Consider the following 16,541-nt stretch of genomic DNA (forward strand, 5'->3'; position numbering starts at 1 on the left):
AAACAAGTGACAATAATAATAGAACAGAATCTTTACTGACATGAAACTATATGAGGCTGTAAGATCATCTACAGTTAACTCAAAGTGTTTTAATAGTAGTAGGACAAAAAGTTCAGAAGATGAAGAGAATGAAGCCAGAAGTCTGGATCTGCATCATGGATTTATCTGATTGACTAATGAATCAAAATAAGCTGTTCCACATCGCCATGGTTATAACACCACCAACCAACCCGTGTGTTCTGTCAGAGTGATGGTCACGGTTGGTATTTGTTCAGTCATGTGACAGTGATGGGGATGCAGCAAAGGATTGTGGGGAGTTAAACTGATGAAGTCAGCAGTATGGTTGTTGTGTTTTGAAAGGTTGTTGAAAAGGCTGTGAAATATATACTTATATAACTGATACCAATACATTGATAAGTATCAGTTATTAGCCGTAACATCAATATTAATATTGGATATCAGGATGAATTATCAATCCTCTAGGCACTAAAGCCACAGCAGCCAAGCTTCACACCAGATTCCCTTACTGACTCTACGGTAAGAGGAAAGGCTCAAACCCAGTCTGCATCTGCCAATGTGATGCTGAAAGTCTAATTCAGGGAATTAGTTTGTCAGTTTATGTTTCCCCAGCAGCAAACAGCAGGAAGAAAATCCACCAACTATTTTTTTAACAACTGTAAAAATTATGTATGAATAGTTTTTGGACGTGTAATAGCCTTTTTTCTTTGTTTGTTTGTTTAGTTTCGTTTTTTTTTTTTTTTTTTATTTAATTTGCTTTGGCTTATAAAGATATACTTGGTGTTCTTGGGGTTCCCAGCAGCCACTTAACTCGCCTCTGCCTTGGGCCGCCTCTGCCAGAAGGAAACCCATCGTTTCAGATCGTCAGCTACAGAGTGGAGCTGAGTGTTTCCTACTGCACTTGAAGGCAGCAGACAGAGCGAGCCTGGCGGACGCCGACTGGCTTTTACAAGCTCACCAGCAGACACACCGTTTACACCAAACCTCATCCTGAAAAATAGACAGTGAGTTGGAAACGGGATGAACACGGAGAAAACTAATGTGGAGATGAAGGATGCTCAGAGCGTCAGCGCGGAGCAGAAGGACGGCCCGGATGCGGCTCTGGATGCGGCCCCTAATGCGGCTCTGGATGCGGCCCCTGATGCGGCCCGGGCCGCTCTGGATGCGGCCCCTGATGCGGTTCTGGATGCGGCCCCGGTTGCGGCCCGGGCCGCTGTGGATGCTGACGCTACCGAGGCTGATGTGAGCGAGGCCGACCTGGACCAGGAGGACCAGGAGAGGCAGCCGATGACCGCCGATGGACACGGGCCCCCGGAGGCCCCTCCTGAGGACAGGGAGGAGGTGGACGCGGAGAAGAACGGCTCCGTGAAACTGAAGATCCTGGACGAGGCGCAGGAGGAGGAGGAGACGTTCACCGGCCTGAACAAGGAGGAGCTGCTGCGGGTGGCGGGGACTCCTGGGTGAGGAGGACGCGCCGCTCACACAGAGCTTAATGATGGTTGGATGCTGGACAACCTGTGGGCTATAAAATGTATTTATTTTTTTAATGTGAAATATCACGTCAACTAGAGAGCTATTATTCAGAAAACATGCTGCAGTATTGACCTGCTGTACAGCAGGGGTCCTCAAAGTGGGTCCTCGAGGGCCAACATCCTGCATGTTTGGTTCTCTCCCTGGTCGTGACGAGCTTTTCTGAATGTCGACGTTAATGATCCATCATTGGATCCAGGTGCGTTAAATCAGGGAGAGAACTAAACCATGCAGGATGCCGGCGGCCCTCGAGGACCCACTTTGGGTCCCCTGCAGGACAGGGACACACTGTGTTTGTGTTGCAGCTTCACTTCTTTATTCTGATCATTTTTAAAGATTCAGTCCAGCTAATAACAAATATCACATGACCTCAAGAACAATAAACAGTGTCATTTTTGATTATTTATAATTCCATTGATTAAATACAGGAAACCTACTATAATTATTAAAAAGCTACTGTTTTGTTCCCATTTTATGTTTCAGGATAAAGAGAAACATTTTGAAAACAAGATGAGAACATTTTTGTATCTGGTATGTTGTTATTTTCACCCAGGTGAACAAGAAAAACAGATCTAAATAAAAACGATTGATACTTTTAGTGTCATTCTACTGTAAACATGAAATGAAATTGTTCCATGAAAAAACCTGCATTTGTCATATCTAGTTGTTTTGTTTTTTTAAATCATTTTTAGTCACATTTTTTAAGAGTCAGTTAGGAAGGCCCAGGCCCACAGAGCCTCATGCTGCAGACCTCTGTGCTATCGGGGAACATTAATGCGTTCATAGAACTGGGTTAGCTTAGCAGCAAAACAGTTTTGTTCAAAACGATCAGCTGTCTTCACCAGAGTGTAATAATCACATCATCAGCTGAAGATGATAAATTCATTAGTACAAGACGTGAACAGAGTTGCTGAAATACTTCAAACATCATTTGTCTGAAGTGACGTTTAATAAGGTGATGATGCACCAGAGTGGTGTTACTGGAGCATCGTGTCACAAACACCAGGATCCAGCATATGAGCATAATGTGATATGAGCTGATAGCGTCTTAGACTCAGCAGGGATCATTTCAACTGGAAGATTTTGAAGGTTTATGGTTGTTGAAGGTCCTCTGGACACGTTTGCTTCTTTCCCCAGTTGGGTGAGAACCCGCTGGACTCTCCTGCTGGTGTTCTGGCTCGCCTGGCTGGGGATGTTGGTGGGAGCCGTCCTCATCCTGCTGCAGGCCCCTCGCTGCAGAGAGCTGCCGCCCACCAGCTGGTGGAACGAAGGCCCACTGTACCAAATCGGAAACATCCACGCCTTCACCGACACACACAACCTGAAGGGTGAGCTGCTCTCCATCCGCCCAGCCACGTCCACGCACACACACACACACACACACACATACACTCACACACACACGCCCTCACACACACACACACACACACACACACACACACACACACACTCATGTGATGTAAATCAGATGAATCATTTTGCAGGTTTTATTTTTCCCTGCTTCATGTGAGTGCCACCAAAACATTCTGCTTGGTCCGGTTTCTCAGTTTTACTGACTTGATAGTTGATTTCTAAAAGGATGAATAGTTCAAAATCCTCCCTGACTTTCCATCCTGGAAGGTGTGGAGCAGAAGATGGCCAGCTTGTCCCAGCTGAAGGTGAAAGGTTTGGTGCTTGGTCCGATTCACGTTGCTCCACCTGATGAAGCCATGAGCTTGAGGTTTGAGGAAGTTTCACCTGAAGCTGGAAACCTGGAGCAGTTTAAAGGCGTCATCCAGGCGGCTCGCCGAAAAGGTGAGAAAAATGTTTTTTCAGAGCCATACTTCCACTAATACACAATATATAAGATTATGTCATGCATCATAACATATCAGTATCGGACCGATAAGTTAAACTGGGCTGATAAGACCTGATGTTTATGTTTGTGTTGTTGATGTTTCAGGAGGGCAGCAGGTCGGTCAGGTGGTATCTGTTCTGTCATATGATAGTGATGCAGCAAAGGATTGTGGGATGTTTAACTGAAGGAGAGAAGCAGAGTAGGCAGTGGTGACTTTTACATGATGTCAGAAGTGTAGCCAAACATATAATTGATACATCTGTAAATACTGGTTAACAGCCATAAAGCAGAATTAATACTGAATATTGATATTGGGCCAAATCGGTGCATCTTAATAAAGACATTCACAAGGTCCAAATTTTTCTTTGGCTCCTCTGTTTATTATGTACATAGAGATTATATTTACTCAAAATCCCAAATGTAGACTTTAAACATTCACAAATAAATAAAGCAAAAATACTTGGTGAATCCTGAGAAAGTACAACTACATACATCTTCATATAATTCCTGCTCTCATTATTGTGGCATGTAGCCTATTAAAACTCCTCTCAGTGACACTAACTGATCTAAAACAGAAAATGTTTAGAATGATTTTATGTCAGATGTGGAGGAAGAAATTATGTGTCTTTTATACACAATATGTAAACAGCTTTTCTTTTGTTTTCTTTTTTTTCCTCTTTCGTAGGTATTTGTGTGGTTTTGGATTTGACTCCAAACTACCAGGGTTCATCTGGACCCTGGTTCTCCAGAAGCAGCGTGACAAACGTAGCAGAGAGACTGAAGGTAATGACCGACTTGTTTCAAGCTGATAAGCGACATGAGCTAAACGTACAGGAAGTCATCATGAGGTAGAAGTGAGTCAAGACAATCCACCAAAGTAATGATGCGCTGCAGCACATTATATATGATGAAATGGACTTAAACTTTTTACTGGTCCCCGTAAGAAATGACAAGTTTTAAGTTTTATTTTGCTTGAACTTTGTCATATTTAGTCAAGATGCAGCCAGAAGCTCCAGTATGTTTTAAAATCGCAATGTTTAAAACGTGAAGCTTGTGGTAGAATCACCATGTGACAGAAGTTGAGAGATATGAATAATATATCTATTTTTATTTTTTATAGGTTTCTGTATATGGGCTGCAGGATCAAAATGAAAGTTAAACTGCACATTTAAGTCACTCAGGGTGTCCTACAGATTTTGTTTTAGGTTCAGCATTAATTGTGAAGTGAAGCTCGAAGTGTTTGGTCAGATGAACAGTGAGTGACTCGTCCCTGTGGTTCCAGTCTGCCCTGGTGTTCTGGCTGAGTGAAGGAGTGGACGGAGTCCAGCTGTCTGGAGTGGAGCAGCTGGCCAGCAAGGTCCCGGCTCTCTGGGCCGACATCCGGGCCATCGTCCAGAACAGGACGGACCAGGATCTGAGAGGCGGGTCAGAAAGGTGCGGTTCATCTGTAACCTCTGACCTCTGATAGCAACAGGCTTTTCTTTTGGCTCCAAAACCCAAACACCTTCTTCACGTGATGGTTCCTGCTGCCCAGATCACATGTTAGAGAGAATTAGAATATGTCATTTTAATGCATTTTTGTTCAATTATGAAAAAGTCCAACAAGGACAGGAACAACTTTGTCTTTAAAGAATACTCTGTCCCCTTTCTGCTGCTCATTCTAACTTTGCTTTTTCAAACTGAAATATTTGATCAGGCAAAAACTTCAAACTCCTTAAAGCTTTAGAGAAGGATGGATGTTTCATTTCCTTGTTCTTGTCTTTGTCTTGATGAATCTTTTTATTGTCTAAATGTTTCTAAAAATGAGCATTTTTAAAAAATGTCTGCGTTTTGAAAATACGAGCAGCTTCCTGTGAGCTGTGGATTGATCCGTGTCTGCGTCTTTCAGACTCCTGCTCGGCGTCACAGAAAGCTCCTCCGCTGACGACGTGTCTGCTCTTCTGTCCTCCACTGGAGTGGACCTCCTCATATCTAAAGTTCTGACAGCCGGCGGCTCGGATCCCGCCCGCTACGCCCGCACCGTCCAGAGGCTGTACTCCAACCACACGCAGACCAAGCTGGCCTGGAACCTGGGGGGGCGAGACGACGGTCACCTGGCCTCAGTCGTTCCTCCAGCTCATGTCAAACTGTACCAGCTGCTGCTGCTGACGCTGCCTGGGACGCCTGTCTTCAGCTACGGAGACGAGATCGGCCTGATGGACGGGGTGAGAGCTGCTCACTGACAGCAGACCTGCTCCCAGATTTTGCTCAACAGGAAATAAATCCTGAAATTCTTTTAGTATTATTTGTATCTGATTAATTTCTGACTAGTTTTGAATTAGAAACTGTCCAACTGGTTTGTTTGTTTTTTCTAATCTTTTCATGTTTGCATTAGGAATCCAAGTTTCCCAAGATGCTTTGGGACTTTGAAGAGGAACTGAATGGAACTCTGCAGGTAATCTGTCACCAGGATCCAACACTCACATGCTTCACACTGTCTTTATAATTATGTAGTTTTACTCTTATCTCTTCAGGGTGACTTTAGCGTCTGTCTAGGAAACTGCAGGTGAAAAACTCTGGGACATACTGTACCTGTAATAAAAATATAAAAACTACACACACATCAGTGTAGTCACTCAAATCTGGGAATATGTTGCTGATGAAATTCCTGCAACAGTTTTAGACATAATTTACTGAAGGCTTATTTGTGATTAAGGAAGGTTGCGGCACAATTTTTCATCGATTATAGGGAATATCTAGTAAACACAACCAGGATCTTCACTAGCTCCCATGCCCCCCAGAGGAGGCATGGGATTTGACACTTCTCAAACAGCAGTAAAAGCAGAAAAATAGCTTTTATACTTTGAAAATATTCTACTCATTCTGGACATAGTAAATTGAATTTATTGTTGTTGTTTTTTTTGTTTAGGTTTGGGGGTTTTTTGCAGTGAAAAAATCAACAAAACCTCCTAAATTATTTGGGGGGCCTTGAGAATATTTCAGGCCGACCTAAACCCTGACGTCTCCTCTCTGTGTTTCTCCGTCTCCAGGAGGATCAGACCGACAGGCTGTCCCTCCGCAACTTCTTCCGCTCTGTGAGCGAGCTGCGGGCCAAACAGCGCTCCCTCCTTCACGGAGACTTCTTCCTCCTCTCCAACTCGTCCTCATCTCTGGCGTACCTGCGGGTCTGGGATCACAACGATCGCTACCTGGCTGCCTTCAACTGGGGGCCGGAGGAGGAGGTGGTGCTGCGGACGAGCGAAGCGGCGCTGCCTCGGCATGCAGTGGTCGCCCTCAGCACCAACAGCAGCGCCCTCCCTGAAGGCAGCAGCGTGGACCTGGCTGAGCTGCGGCTCGGCCCGGGCCAGGCAGCACTCGTCAGGCTTCCTCACGCCGGATAGAGGAAAACGTTTAGTGTTTGCATTTCCTTTATGTTAGGAGCACCAAATCAGAGCAGAGTTATTGTTGTGACACATTGCAACTTGTGTTGTCTGCAGGGATTCCCAAACTTTTCCATGCCGCGGCCCCCCAAACTGCATCAGCTTCTGGGCAGGGGCCCCCTTTGCAAAACTTGCCAAATATATACATGAACACCAACTTTTAGAATGATTTTCTCACTTATATTTCTATTCTCAATTGGCATAAATGCTGCCTCATATCTTATATAGCCATCCTACGGTTACATGAAGAGTAGAGCAGATTTTTTGATTTTTAAAAACGTTGGAAAACATTGTTAGATCATGGTTTCTCCAGAGGAGGGGACACTTTGGGGCTAAATGATTTGCTTGTAAAAAGATCTGTGAACGTTGGCTCAGCGGTACACAGAAGCTGCTCTCATTTTATGCACCTTGTTCAAAAAAATCTGCCTTACATCAGAGGTGAGTGGCCAAAACCAGGCTGGGCAGGAAACATGGAAATCCCTCCAGCTGTGTTCTGTTACTGAAATTGATGAACTAACAAATGGGAGGCGTTCTCTTCTTCTGTGGTCTCGTCTGTATCTGTAACACACTGTGCACTTATGTATTGCATTCTGTGAAAAATAACACATTAAAAACATACACCAAGCAAGCAAAGAGATTTCTGATGTCTAGTATTCATTATTAGAAAAACAGATTTTGTCCAGAAAGCAGAGCATCCTGCAAACCCAGACTTCAACATATAAAGGCATGAAAAGAAACTGCATGTACCACTTTAGCAGAAATAACAAGATGTTTTGTCATTGATTTCTCACAATTTTATGTCTAATTGTTAACTCATCATTTCTTACATTAAACTTGAGTTTTAAGTTTCATCAGATTTAAGTTGTCCAGGTTCAGTAGCTGCTAAGTAAAATCCAAATCAGTTGGGATCCCCAAAAAATATGTTGGGGCATAAATCATATATCGTCTGTCATATAAATGTTTAAAAACTAAAAAAAACACAAAAAGGGAGTCAGCATTTGTTTGTCAACTGTAAGAAATGAGCTCCTTAGATTTCAATCCAGAAAAGTCATAGAAGAAGCTGGTAGATAAACACAATCCACGTTTGATTTCTTCTATCTGCCCACAGATAGAAGATGATGAAGTTATGCTCACATAACAATGGATCTGTCCACAGGACAAAAAATACTTTGAACTTTCCTTCAGCTAAAAAATAAATAGACCTGAAAAATATTTAATTTCATGATAAGAGTTAAAAAAAAAAAAACAATGCCTAACAGCACTTCACCTCGCTGATCTGTGCTGGTGTACTGCATAGTTGGAACATTCCTTAAAAACATCAGTTTTCATTTGTGACGTCACAAAATTCAAGACAGAAAAAAACAGAAGAGCTGCAACAAAATGCAAAGCATCTCTACTGTCTTCTTTTATTGCATCCATGATTTTGTTTCTCAGCATTTGATCATTTATCGTCTTACCCCATCAAAAAAGTGTGCGATTAATGAACGTTTTACAATGTTCATCTGTTTGTGATTATATGGGATATTCCATAATGATTCTGGATTTGTGTCCTGTGGTTAGCGCAGATTGGATCCTGCAGTAATTCTATTTTTCCACAAGGTGTCAGTAAGTCACTTCTAAGGGCTGCGGGGCGGAGCTGCAGCGGCTGCTGGCGACTGTTTGATCAGTGATTATTGTAAAGGAACTGGCAAACAGTGAACCGAGGAAATAAGAAAAGGAAAGGATTTGATTCTGATGAAGAAGAAAGAGAGGAAGATAAAATAAATAAATTAAAGTGATTCTTAGATTCCAGACCCCATGTGCTTCAAAAATAAGTGAGGCAATATATAAAATAATAGGTGAGGTGAACACTGTCAAAAAGTTAAGAGATGGTAATCTATTGCTGTTGTGCAGACATAGAGATCAGGTGCAAGGACTAATGAGATGCAAAACATTATTGGGAAAAACAATCAAGCCACAAATATGGCAGAACAGAGGAAAAGTAATGGGAGTAATATCTGGAGTATCAACTGATCTGACAAAGGAAGAGAATAAAGGTCATGTAAAAGGAGCTGATTAAAGTGAAGCGCCTGTTTGTTACAAGACAAGAAGTTAAAAGTCCTAGTGAGTCAGTTTTGTTAGTCCTAGAAGAGGATGGATTATCCGACAAAGTAATGATTGGTTATGTCAGTTGTACAATAAGGCAATACATTCCTCTACCAACCAGATGCTACAAATATCAAAGGTTTGGACATATTGCTGCTGCTTGCAGAGCTAAACTCAGGTGTGCCAAGTGTGGAGGGGAGCATGAGTATGAGAAATGTTCTAAAGGAACCAAGTTAAAATGTTAAAATGGTGGGAAACATACATTTGAAATGCCAATAGTACATTTAGAAACCCAAAAAATAGAAGAGTCCTGTGGGGGTTTATATCAAATTATTCAGCAGTATTTAGAAATAATGTATGAAAATATGATACAAATCTATACAGATGCATCAAAAGAGGAAAATGGTAAAACAGGAATAGCAGTTTATATTCCAAAACAAAAAGTCATTGTAAAAAGAAGAACAACAAATAATTTATCAATTTTTTCAGCAGAAATGTTGGCAATTATTTTGGCATTGCAATGGAGGTGAAGCCAAGGAAGGCAGTTATCTCCTCAGATTCAATGTCTTGCTTAACTAGTATTAGAAATGGAAAATCTGATAGCTGTCAAGATCTTTTAGATGAAGTTAGTTATTTGATATATGGTATAAAGCAACAAAAAACAAGTATTCAATTCACATGAGTTCCAGCACATTAAGGTAATGAAAAAGTAGATAAGTTGGCTAAAGAAGCTGTTCAGGCAGGAGAACCAGAATATAAAGTCCCACTAAGTAGAGCAGAAATAAAAGTAATTCTAAAAGATAAAATAAATAACATGTGACAGGAATTCTGAATTCCATTTCCGTCCAGTTGGTGGCGGTAATGCACAAAGATTTAGATGCCAGAAAACGCTATAGAAGAAGAAGACGTCACTTCTAATCTACACCGTTTGGAGCGGCGAAGAAGAGGAAAAATGATAGTAGTGATGATGAAGTAAGTCCCCCCGGCTCCCCTCCACAGTCTAGCACGTGTTTTCCGGACCGGGACCCGGAGAGAGGCGGGATTCTCGGCCTGTTCTCGAAGCTTCTACCGGGTCAAAATGAACGCCGATGAGGCCAGGCTGAAGCTGCGGGAGCTGCTGGGCCAGGTGAATCCCTCTGAGCTCCCAAAGTTACTGGACTGGATCAAAAACTCAGGTGAACACCGGCACGCATGTCCCCTCCCTCTTCTCGCGATACTTCATTCCGGCCAGCCACAGGAATCATCTGTGACTAGTGACGAACACACACAACTCTCAGTTCAGTACTTTGTTCACAAAGTCTTTACAGAAATCCTACTTTTCCAGAGCTTCATGTATTTGATGGGTCTAGTCAAAGTCTAGATCTAATTTAAGTCAAAAAATCTGGGGCAAGATTTAAATTGACATTCATAGATGCTCTTCATCCAATCTAAAATATATAAAGATATACATTGTTTTCCCTTTGTTATTTTGTTTTTGTCTGTTAGATAAAATACATTATCGTTTGTTGTTATGTGACAGAAAGTGAAACAGTTTAATGAAAATGTTTTTAAGTAGCAGAAGTTCTGAGGACTTGGCATGTAAGGTTTAGATCAGGACAGTTTGCTGCTGAAACCATGGCGATGACAGCAGGTGTTGGTACAGCTGGCAGTGTGGAGCTCAGCTGTACCTGATTTCATTTTCCAAGTCCTGCTGGAAAATGAAATCAGGATCTAAAAGTGACACTCTGAGGCCACTGTCTGTTCTTAAAATGCTCTTTTTTCCAGCAAAATTTGGATTCATGTTCCTAGACATATGTTTTAATCGCTTATTTATTTATTGGCTTAATTTTATCTACTTTGTAGCCCTTTGAAATCTCAAGATATGAAGGGCATTTTTAATCAAATCTATTGTATTATTATTAAATACAATCTGCCACATTTTGGGAGCAGAAATCAGTGATGACTTGACAAATAAATTTGTAATTCAGTACATTTATGCCTTGTTTTTTAACTTTTTTTCTTTTTAAAGAAACATTTTAAGTCAGCTCAGCGTTGTCTTCTGTACTTCACCTTTGCTATCATTCTTAGGTAGAAAAAGCCACCTGACACTGTTAGCCAGGTTTCTGGTAGAGGCTCTGATGTTGTTTCCTAAAGAACCTAAATCTCAGTAATGTGTGAGTCCCTAATGTGTGTGTTTGTGTGTGTGTGCTTCTGTAGATGAGCTGGATCAGCTGCTGCTTGACAACAATAAGTTGATCCTGCAGAGCATTGCAGAGGACTTGAGAGCCAGACTGCCGGTCGATGCCATGCTGCCGACTGAGACTGCTGCACAACTCAAGGTTCCTCCACAGTTTCATCTCAAAACGTCTCATTACTGAGCTACACTTGTCTGTTTCTGATGTGGATAAACAACCATAATGATCCTGAAAGGGTGCAGTCTGCATTCAGACTTTGACATGACTGTGCTCGCATTCATCTGCACGGATTTAAATGGTGCATGCATGAATGAATGAGGCGTTTTCATTGGTCTGTCTGACCCTGTCTGGCTCAGGTTGTCATTGTGGTGTGATGTGATTACATGATGTCATGTTCTCCAGTAATCTGCACACAAATGTGGTGTGTGCAGATTACACCACATTTGGTGTAATCTGTCGAGAAGATAGTCTTAGCCTGGCAGTATCATTTAAAATCAACTTTTTTGAGCTTCACATTATATTGATCAAAAATGTACCTGCAGTGTTGCTTTGACTCTTTTATTCACTTCTTGAGAAATCCTTTAATCTCCATTGTAACTATTGAGCTGTGCAAAACACCTGGGTGGTCCTAGCCCAACCTTAGAGGTGCATCTCCTCCTCAGAACTGCAGTTTCTAAGCCAGGGGTGGGCAATCCTGGTCCTCAAGGGCCAGTGTCCTGCAACTTTCGGATTTCTCCCTGGTCCAACACAGCTGACTCACCTCCGAAGAACAGTCCAGTTCTCCAGAGTCCTGCTAATGACCTCATTATTTGACTCGGGTGTGTTGAAGAAGAGACACATCTAAAAGTTGCAGGAGACCGGCCCTCGAGGCCTGGAGTTGCCGACCCCTGTTCTAAGCCCTAGATCACAGGTAGATCACAGGTGTCAAACTCCAGTCCTCAAGGGCCGCTGTCCTGCAGTTTTTTGATGTGCCACAGGTACAAAACACTGGAATGAAATGGCTTAATTACCTCCTCCTTGTGTAGATCAGACCTCCAGAATCTTAATGATCTTATTATTCTATTCAGGTGGTGCATCAGTGGCACATCTAAAAGTTGCAGGACACTTAGTGGCCCTTGAGGACGGGAGTTTGACACCGCTGCCATCGAGCTTCTGTTTCACAGAGCAGCCTTCCCCCACGACTCCCCAGCTCAGCTCCTCAAGACTATCCAGCAGCAATTAGCAAGCAAACACCTGGTGGAAACACACATCAGCTGAGCTAATTACACTACTGATGTCGTTCTGTCTTGTAGATGCAGCAGCAGCAGCGGCCCACGGTTCATGTGGACAGCTTCCTGTACAGTGAGGACCAAGTGGACGCTCTGTGTGAGGAGGGGGCCATGAGCAGGAACTATTGTCTCAGCTGTGGATCGTTCAGGACCGCCCCCCTCGGTAGGAACATGACTCTGCCTCCACACACACGATGATGGTCCAAAGTGTTTTTCACTGATTATTTGTCTCAGATGAACTATTATGTCATGGTGACAGTTTTAAGAATTATGTGAAAAATTCACTTATAAAAGCTGCAGTTGTAATTTCGTTCTGATGCTATCTGAATGCTGTGCCTCTGATCCCTGTTAGATCCAAGTCTTTCAACAGATGGTCATCCCAACTCAAACCAAATGACTGATGGCCTGCCTGCTCATAGATCCTTATGGGTTAACGCAGCCATGTTTCCTTCCAGTAGACCAGAACCAAATCATTAAAAAATGACTTTAAATTATTGTTAATCAAAGCAAAAACCAAACATCCTCGCTTTCCATTCTTAAAGTCAGTTATTAAACTGAAACAGGAGGTAAAGATGAAGAGGTGGAAAAAGAGGCGCAGCTAGTTATTCCATCTAGCTGAAACAAGAAGTGAATTGATCCAACTGGGACGATTCATTTATCACAATGAATTGACATTATTCATTATGATAAATGATAACATTGCTGCTTTGGGACTATTTTCAAGAAACATGATGGTAATGTCATAATAATACAAGAACGTGTTCTCAAAGATTAATAAGCTTTAAATTCTCATAAACATTTGACAGTGGAACTGGAAGACATTTTAAATATCCAAAATAAAGAAATAAAATTAATCATGAAGTTTCTCTAAATGAAATTGTCCTTTTATAAAAGGAGCTAGTAGAGACCTCGGATAACATACCAATTGAAATAATTGAGTTTATCATAATTGATTTATTGGTTATTGTGACAGGCCCACACAGACTGAGTGTTATAAGTAGTGTACTTATGAACATGGATGTTTACTCCTGTTCTCTTCTTCTCCTGCAGATTTCATCTCACACTCGTTCTCAGTGTCTGACCTTCAGTTCCTGTTCCAGAACGTTCTGCCGGACCTCAGTGGTCGGACTGTGGTGGATGTTGGTTCCCGACTGGGAGCAGTTCTTTATGGGGTCAGTTTGTCTTGACCTTTGTGAAACCCTCACAGATCCAGAAACGTATCAATGCTAGTGATAGTTGTCATAGAAACCTTGTTTCGGATGGTGCAAGGTGAAGTATGATCAAAATGATCAGATATGATCAAAATGATCAGAACATGTTGCTCAGTCATGTAGTGGGACTTTGTGTTCTTCCCCTAAATTAATCAGCATGCCTCTTTAAGTGAATATTTGCTGTTTAAAGCTCTTAGTGGATGTTTTGATGAGTTCAGGGACATTTCTGTGTGTCAAGGTTTTGGATTTCAGGGGAGGAATTTCAATGTATGTCTGGAGTAAATTAGTAAGCATATCATGCAGGCTACTACTTTTACCTTGTTTTAGTCTAAAAAAAAACATCATAATGTCCAAAACAAGGTCAGGTGAGTTAAATCACGTTTAGTAGGTTTTGTGTGTAGATCAGTTTGTTTGTTTTCAGTGAATATCAGCAAATCAAGAAGTACATTTAAAACACATGGACCATTATTGACAGTACAACCGATTACCAAACTACAAGCAGATACAGGCATTGTGATAATAAGGACTGGAATAAAAGCACACAAGAAACGGACGCAAGCTTACTGCCTGCCAGTGTTCTTAACATAACATTCAACATTACTCAGATTCTCCTTCACTCTGACTGTTATCCATCCAACATCTTCCAACACACACTGATCAAACTGTTCATTATGCTTCATTTGTATATTTACTTTACAGCTTGCTTTAATCCATCATGGAGAATAAGCTTTTTGTGTTATTGTCTTTCTAAGTTTCTGTTTTGTAAAATTGGATACATTACAGAAATACAAATTATGTACAGAAATATGTACATAAATATATAACATAACATTAGCATTTTTCTAACAGAAGGGAACATAGTTACCTGATTGTGCTATAAAATAAGCACAATCAAGTACATAACACTGCCCCTTTAATGTTAAACCCTTTTCTTTCAAATCTTGAAATGTTTCAAATCTGTTTTAGAAACGTGCTATTGAAATCACACGGTTTCAATAGCACGTGTTGAAAGCCATGTTAATCATTGTTGAATCATATTGTGATGAACATATCATGTGTTCAGGGTTATGTGTACAGTTCAGCCTCTCGCCTCATTGGACTGGAGCTCAGTGAGGACTTTGTGAGGCTGCAGAACGACATGCTCCACAAATACGGTCTGTCTGATCGAGTTCAGGTTCGTGTCTCTGATCGTCCCTCATCCCTTCTCATACACACACTCTCACACACCTTTAATAAAAGCTCCCTCCCACACCTGCCCAGGTTCTCCATGCAAACGTCTGCACTCAGGAGGTTCTGCTGCAGGGCGTGGATGTTCTGATCATGAACAATGTTTTTGAGTACTTCTTGGAGCCCACCGAACAAATTGGGTAGTTCTTCTGAAACTGTGCAGGAAATATCCAGAAAACACCAACTGTGACCTGCATGCTCTAAAGGAATGTTTGCTCTCTGTGTGTTCAGAGCCTGGAAGTTCATCATGCAGGCCTTCAGGAGGAGAGGAGCCCTGCTGGTTACTGTTCCCAGTTTGCAAGAGAGTCTGGATGCCCTGCAGGTAGCTGGAAAACACCAGAACGTTGCATTTCTTTCAACACAGAAAAGAGAACTAGTTTAGTTTTGCACAGCCAGAAAAGCAGCCTGTAGGAATTGGAATATGTATCCCATGTTATTATGTATTGACTTCTGTTTATTGCAACCTATCTCCATCTACATATATCTTGGTTCACTTTCCTTCAGGTGCCACTACCACCAGGCTGGGTGGAGGAGCTTCCTGTAGACTACAACATCTACCTGGGCCGAGATGCAGACCCTGAGGAGCTCAGACAGATTCATCTGTACCGGGTCGTCTGATGCTGGCAGCTCCACCAGGATGAGGTCAGGTGACTGCGGACAGAAACTGCCTTACAGAGTCACGTGACTGCAAACGGAGCTGAACGTATGACTACAAACAGATCCAGCTGAACAAGGTCATGTGACTGGAGACAAAGTGCCCTGTAGTGGATCAAGTGACTGCAGAATGAAATCATCCAAGCACATTTCTCCACCTGTCAGGAGGTGGTGCAGCTCTGTGTCCCAGGTGGTTCCAGATCTTATTGGAAGTGGTTTGAAGAGGTGGGGAATTATGCTGGACTGCATCTGCTTTACCGAAAGTCTTCATTTGCACTCAGAGTTCAGACTTTCTGAAGTCCAAGATCAACTTAAGTCAGAATGTGAACATCACAAGTCAGAGGTTCTACCACGGGTCCAAATCTTGCAGAACCAGAGGCATAGAATAGATTATTGCACATTGGTGTTAATAATAAATCAAACTGTTAATTATGCTTCATTTGTATATTTACTTTACAGCTTGCTTGAATCCATCATGGAGAATAAGCTTTTTGTGTTGTTATCTTTCTAAGTTTCTGTTTTGTAAAATTGGATACATTACAAAATACAAAAGATAACAGAATTGTCTAGTGTTTGTTTACTTGATCTTATAGAAAGCGGTTGATTTTTGTCTCCCTAATTATATTTTTTGTGTTTTAAGTTGTGTATTATAACATGTTGCATGGTAATAAATCCTCTTTAAAAGTCTTATCCTGATGAATCTCACTGAAGATGTGCACAAATAGGAGACTTTAAAAAACAAACTCAACTAGACTTGATGTGAAGAAAACTTCAGAACATATCAGAAACCAGAAAATGTTATTATCACCCACATGATCTGTCATTAAATCCTTATAGTGAACTGTTATCATGGTGATTTCAGGACCAGAACTAAACAGACTTCTTTGTACTTTAAGTTTAAAGAGGGAGTATTATTTATTTTCCGAGCACATTGTCTTATTTTATAACACAATCAAGTACTGTTTCATAAATCGGATAATAATTCTTATAGAAAATTTCAAGTGTCAAAAATAACCTAAAAAAGTTTGACTTTGCAATTTACCGCATTTAAATTGGCTTCTGTGTCTTTAAGAAACTCTGGCTCCTTATGGAACTCCATCTTCAGGATGACATCACAA

General features: G+C 41.6%; 2 protein-coding genes across 2 annotated transcripts; both read left to right on the forward strand.

Annotated features, from left to right (window-relative positions):
• The first annotated feature begins 797 nt into the window (after nt 1-797).
• LOC129377298 (4F2 cell-surface antigen heavy chain-like) lies at nt 798-7,441 on the forward strand. Its single transcript, XM_055057154.1, has 8 exons — nt 798-1,478; nt 2,686-2,876; nt 3,169-3,342; nt 4,071-4,168; nt 4,668-4,819; nt 5,274-5,589; nt 5,760-5,819; nt 6,415-7,441. Exons 1-8 carry the CDS (start codon nt 1,039-1,041, stop codon nt 6,763-6,765), a joined length of 1,782 nt encoding a protein of 593 aa, XP_054913129.1. The 5' UTR covers nt 798-1,038; the 3' UTR covers nt 6,766-7,441.
• A 2,350-nt stretch (nt 7,442-9,791) lies between these two features.
• Nucleotides 9,792-16,113, forward strand: zgc:109986 (uncharacterized protein LOC553566 homolog). Its single transcript, XM_055057156.1, has 8 exons — nt 9,792-10,064; nt 11,086-11,207; nt 12,356-12,494; nt 13,382-13,503; nt 14,606-14,716; nt 14,803-14,909; nt 15,001-15,091; nt 15,274-16,113. The coding sequence occupies exons 1-8, from the start codon at nt 9,968-9,970 to the stop codon at nt 15,385-15,387; spliced, it is 903 nt and encodes a 300-aa protein (XP_054913131.1). The 5' UTR covers nt 9,792-9,967; the 3' UTR covers nt 15,388-16,113.
• Nucleotides 16,114-16,541: the final 428 nt, after the last annotated feature.

Source organism: Poeciliopsis prolifica, unplaced genomic scaffold, assembly GCF_027474105.1.
Source record: "Poeciliopsis prolifica strain line A6 unplaced genomic scaffold, Auburn_PproV2 SCAFFOLD047, whole genome shotgun sequence".
In the NCBI taxonomy this organism is placed as follows: Eukaryota; Metazoa; Chordata; class Actinopteri; order Cyprinodontiformes; family Poeciliidae; genus Poeciliopsis; species Poeciliopsis prolifica.

What these genes read in the sequence shown, in the direction of transcription:
- LOC129377298 (XM_055057154.1), top strand. Translation starts at nt 1,039, where the DNA reads ATGAACACGGAGAAAACTAATGTGGAGATGAAGGATGCTCAGAGCGTC. An exon ending in CGACACACACAACCTGAAGG is followed by an intron (nt 2,877 to 3,168) that starts GTGAGCTGCTCT and finishes CCATCCTGGAAG; the next exon opens with GTGTGGAGCAGAAGATGGCC. An exon ending in AGATCGGCCTGATGGACGGG is followed by an intron (nt 5,590 to 5,759) that starts GTGAGAGCTGCT and finishes TGTTTGCATTAG; the next exon opens with GAATCCAAGTTTCCCAAGAT.
- zgc:109986 (XM_055057156.1), top strand. Translation starts at nt 9,968, where the DNA reads ATGAACGCCGATGAGGCCAGGCTGAAGCTGCGGGAGCTGCTGGGCCAG. An exon ending in GGACTGGATCAAAAACTCAG is followed by an intron (nt 10,065 to 11,085) that starts GTGAACACCGGC and finishes GTGCTTCTGTAG; the next exon opens with ATGAGCTGGATCAGCTGCTG. An exon ending in GAGCCCACCGAACAAATTGG is followed by an intron (nt 14,910 to 15,000) that starts GTAGTTCTTCTG and finishes CTGTGTGTTCAG; the next exon opens with AGCCTGGAAGTTCATCATGC.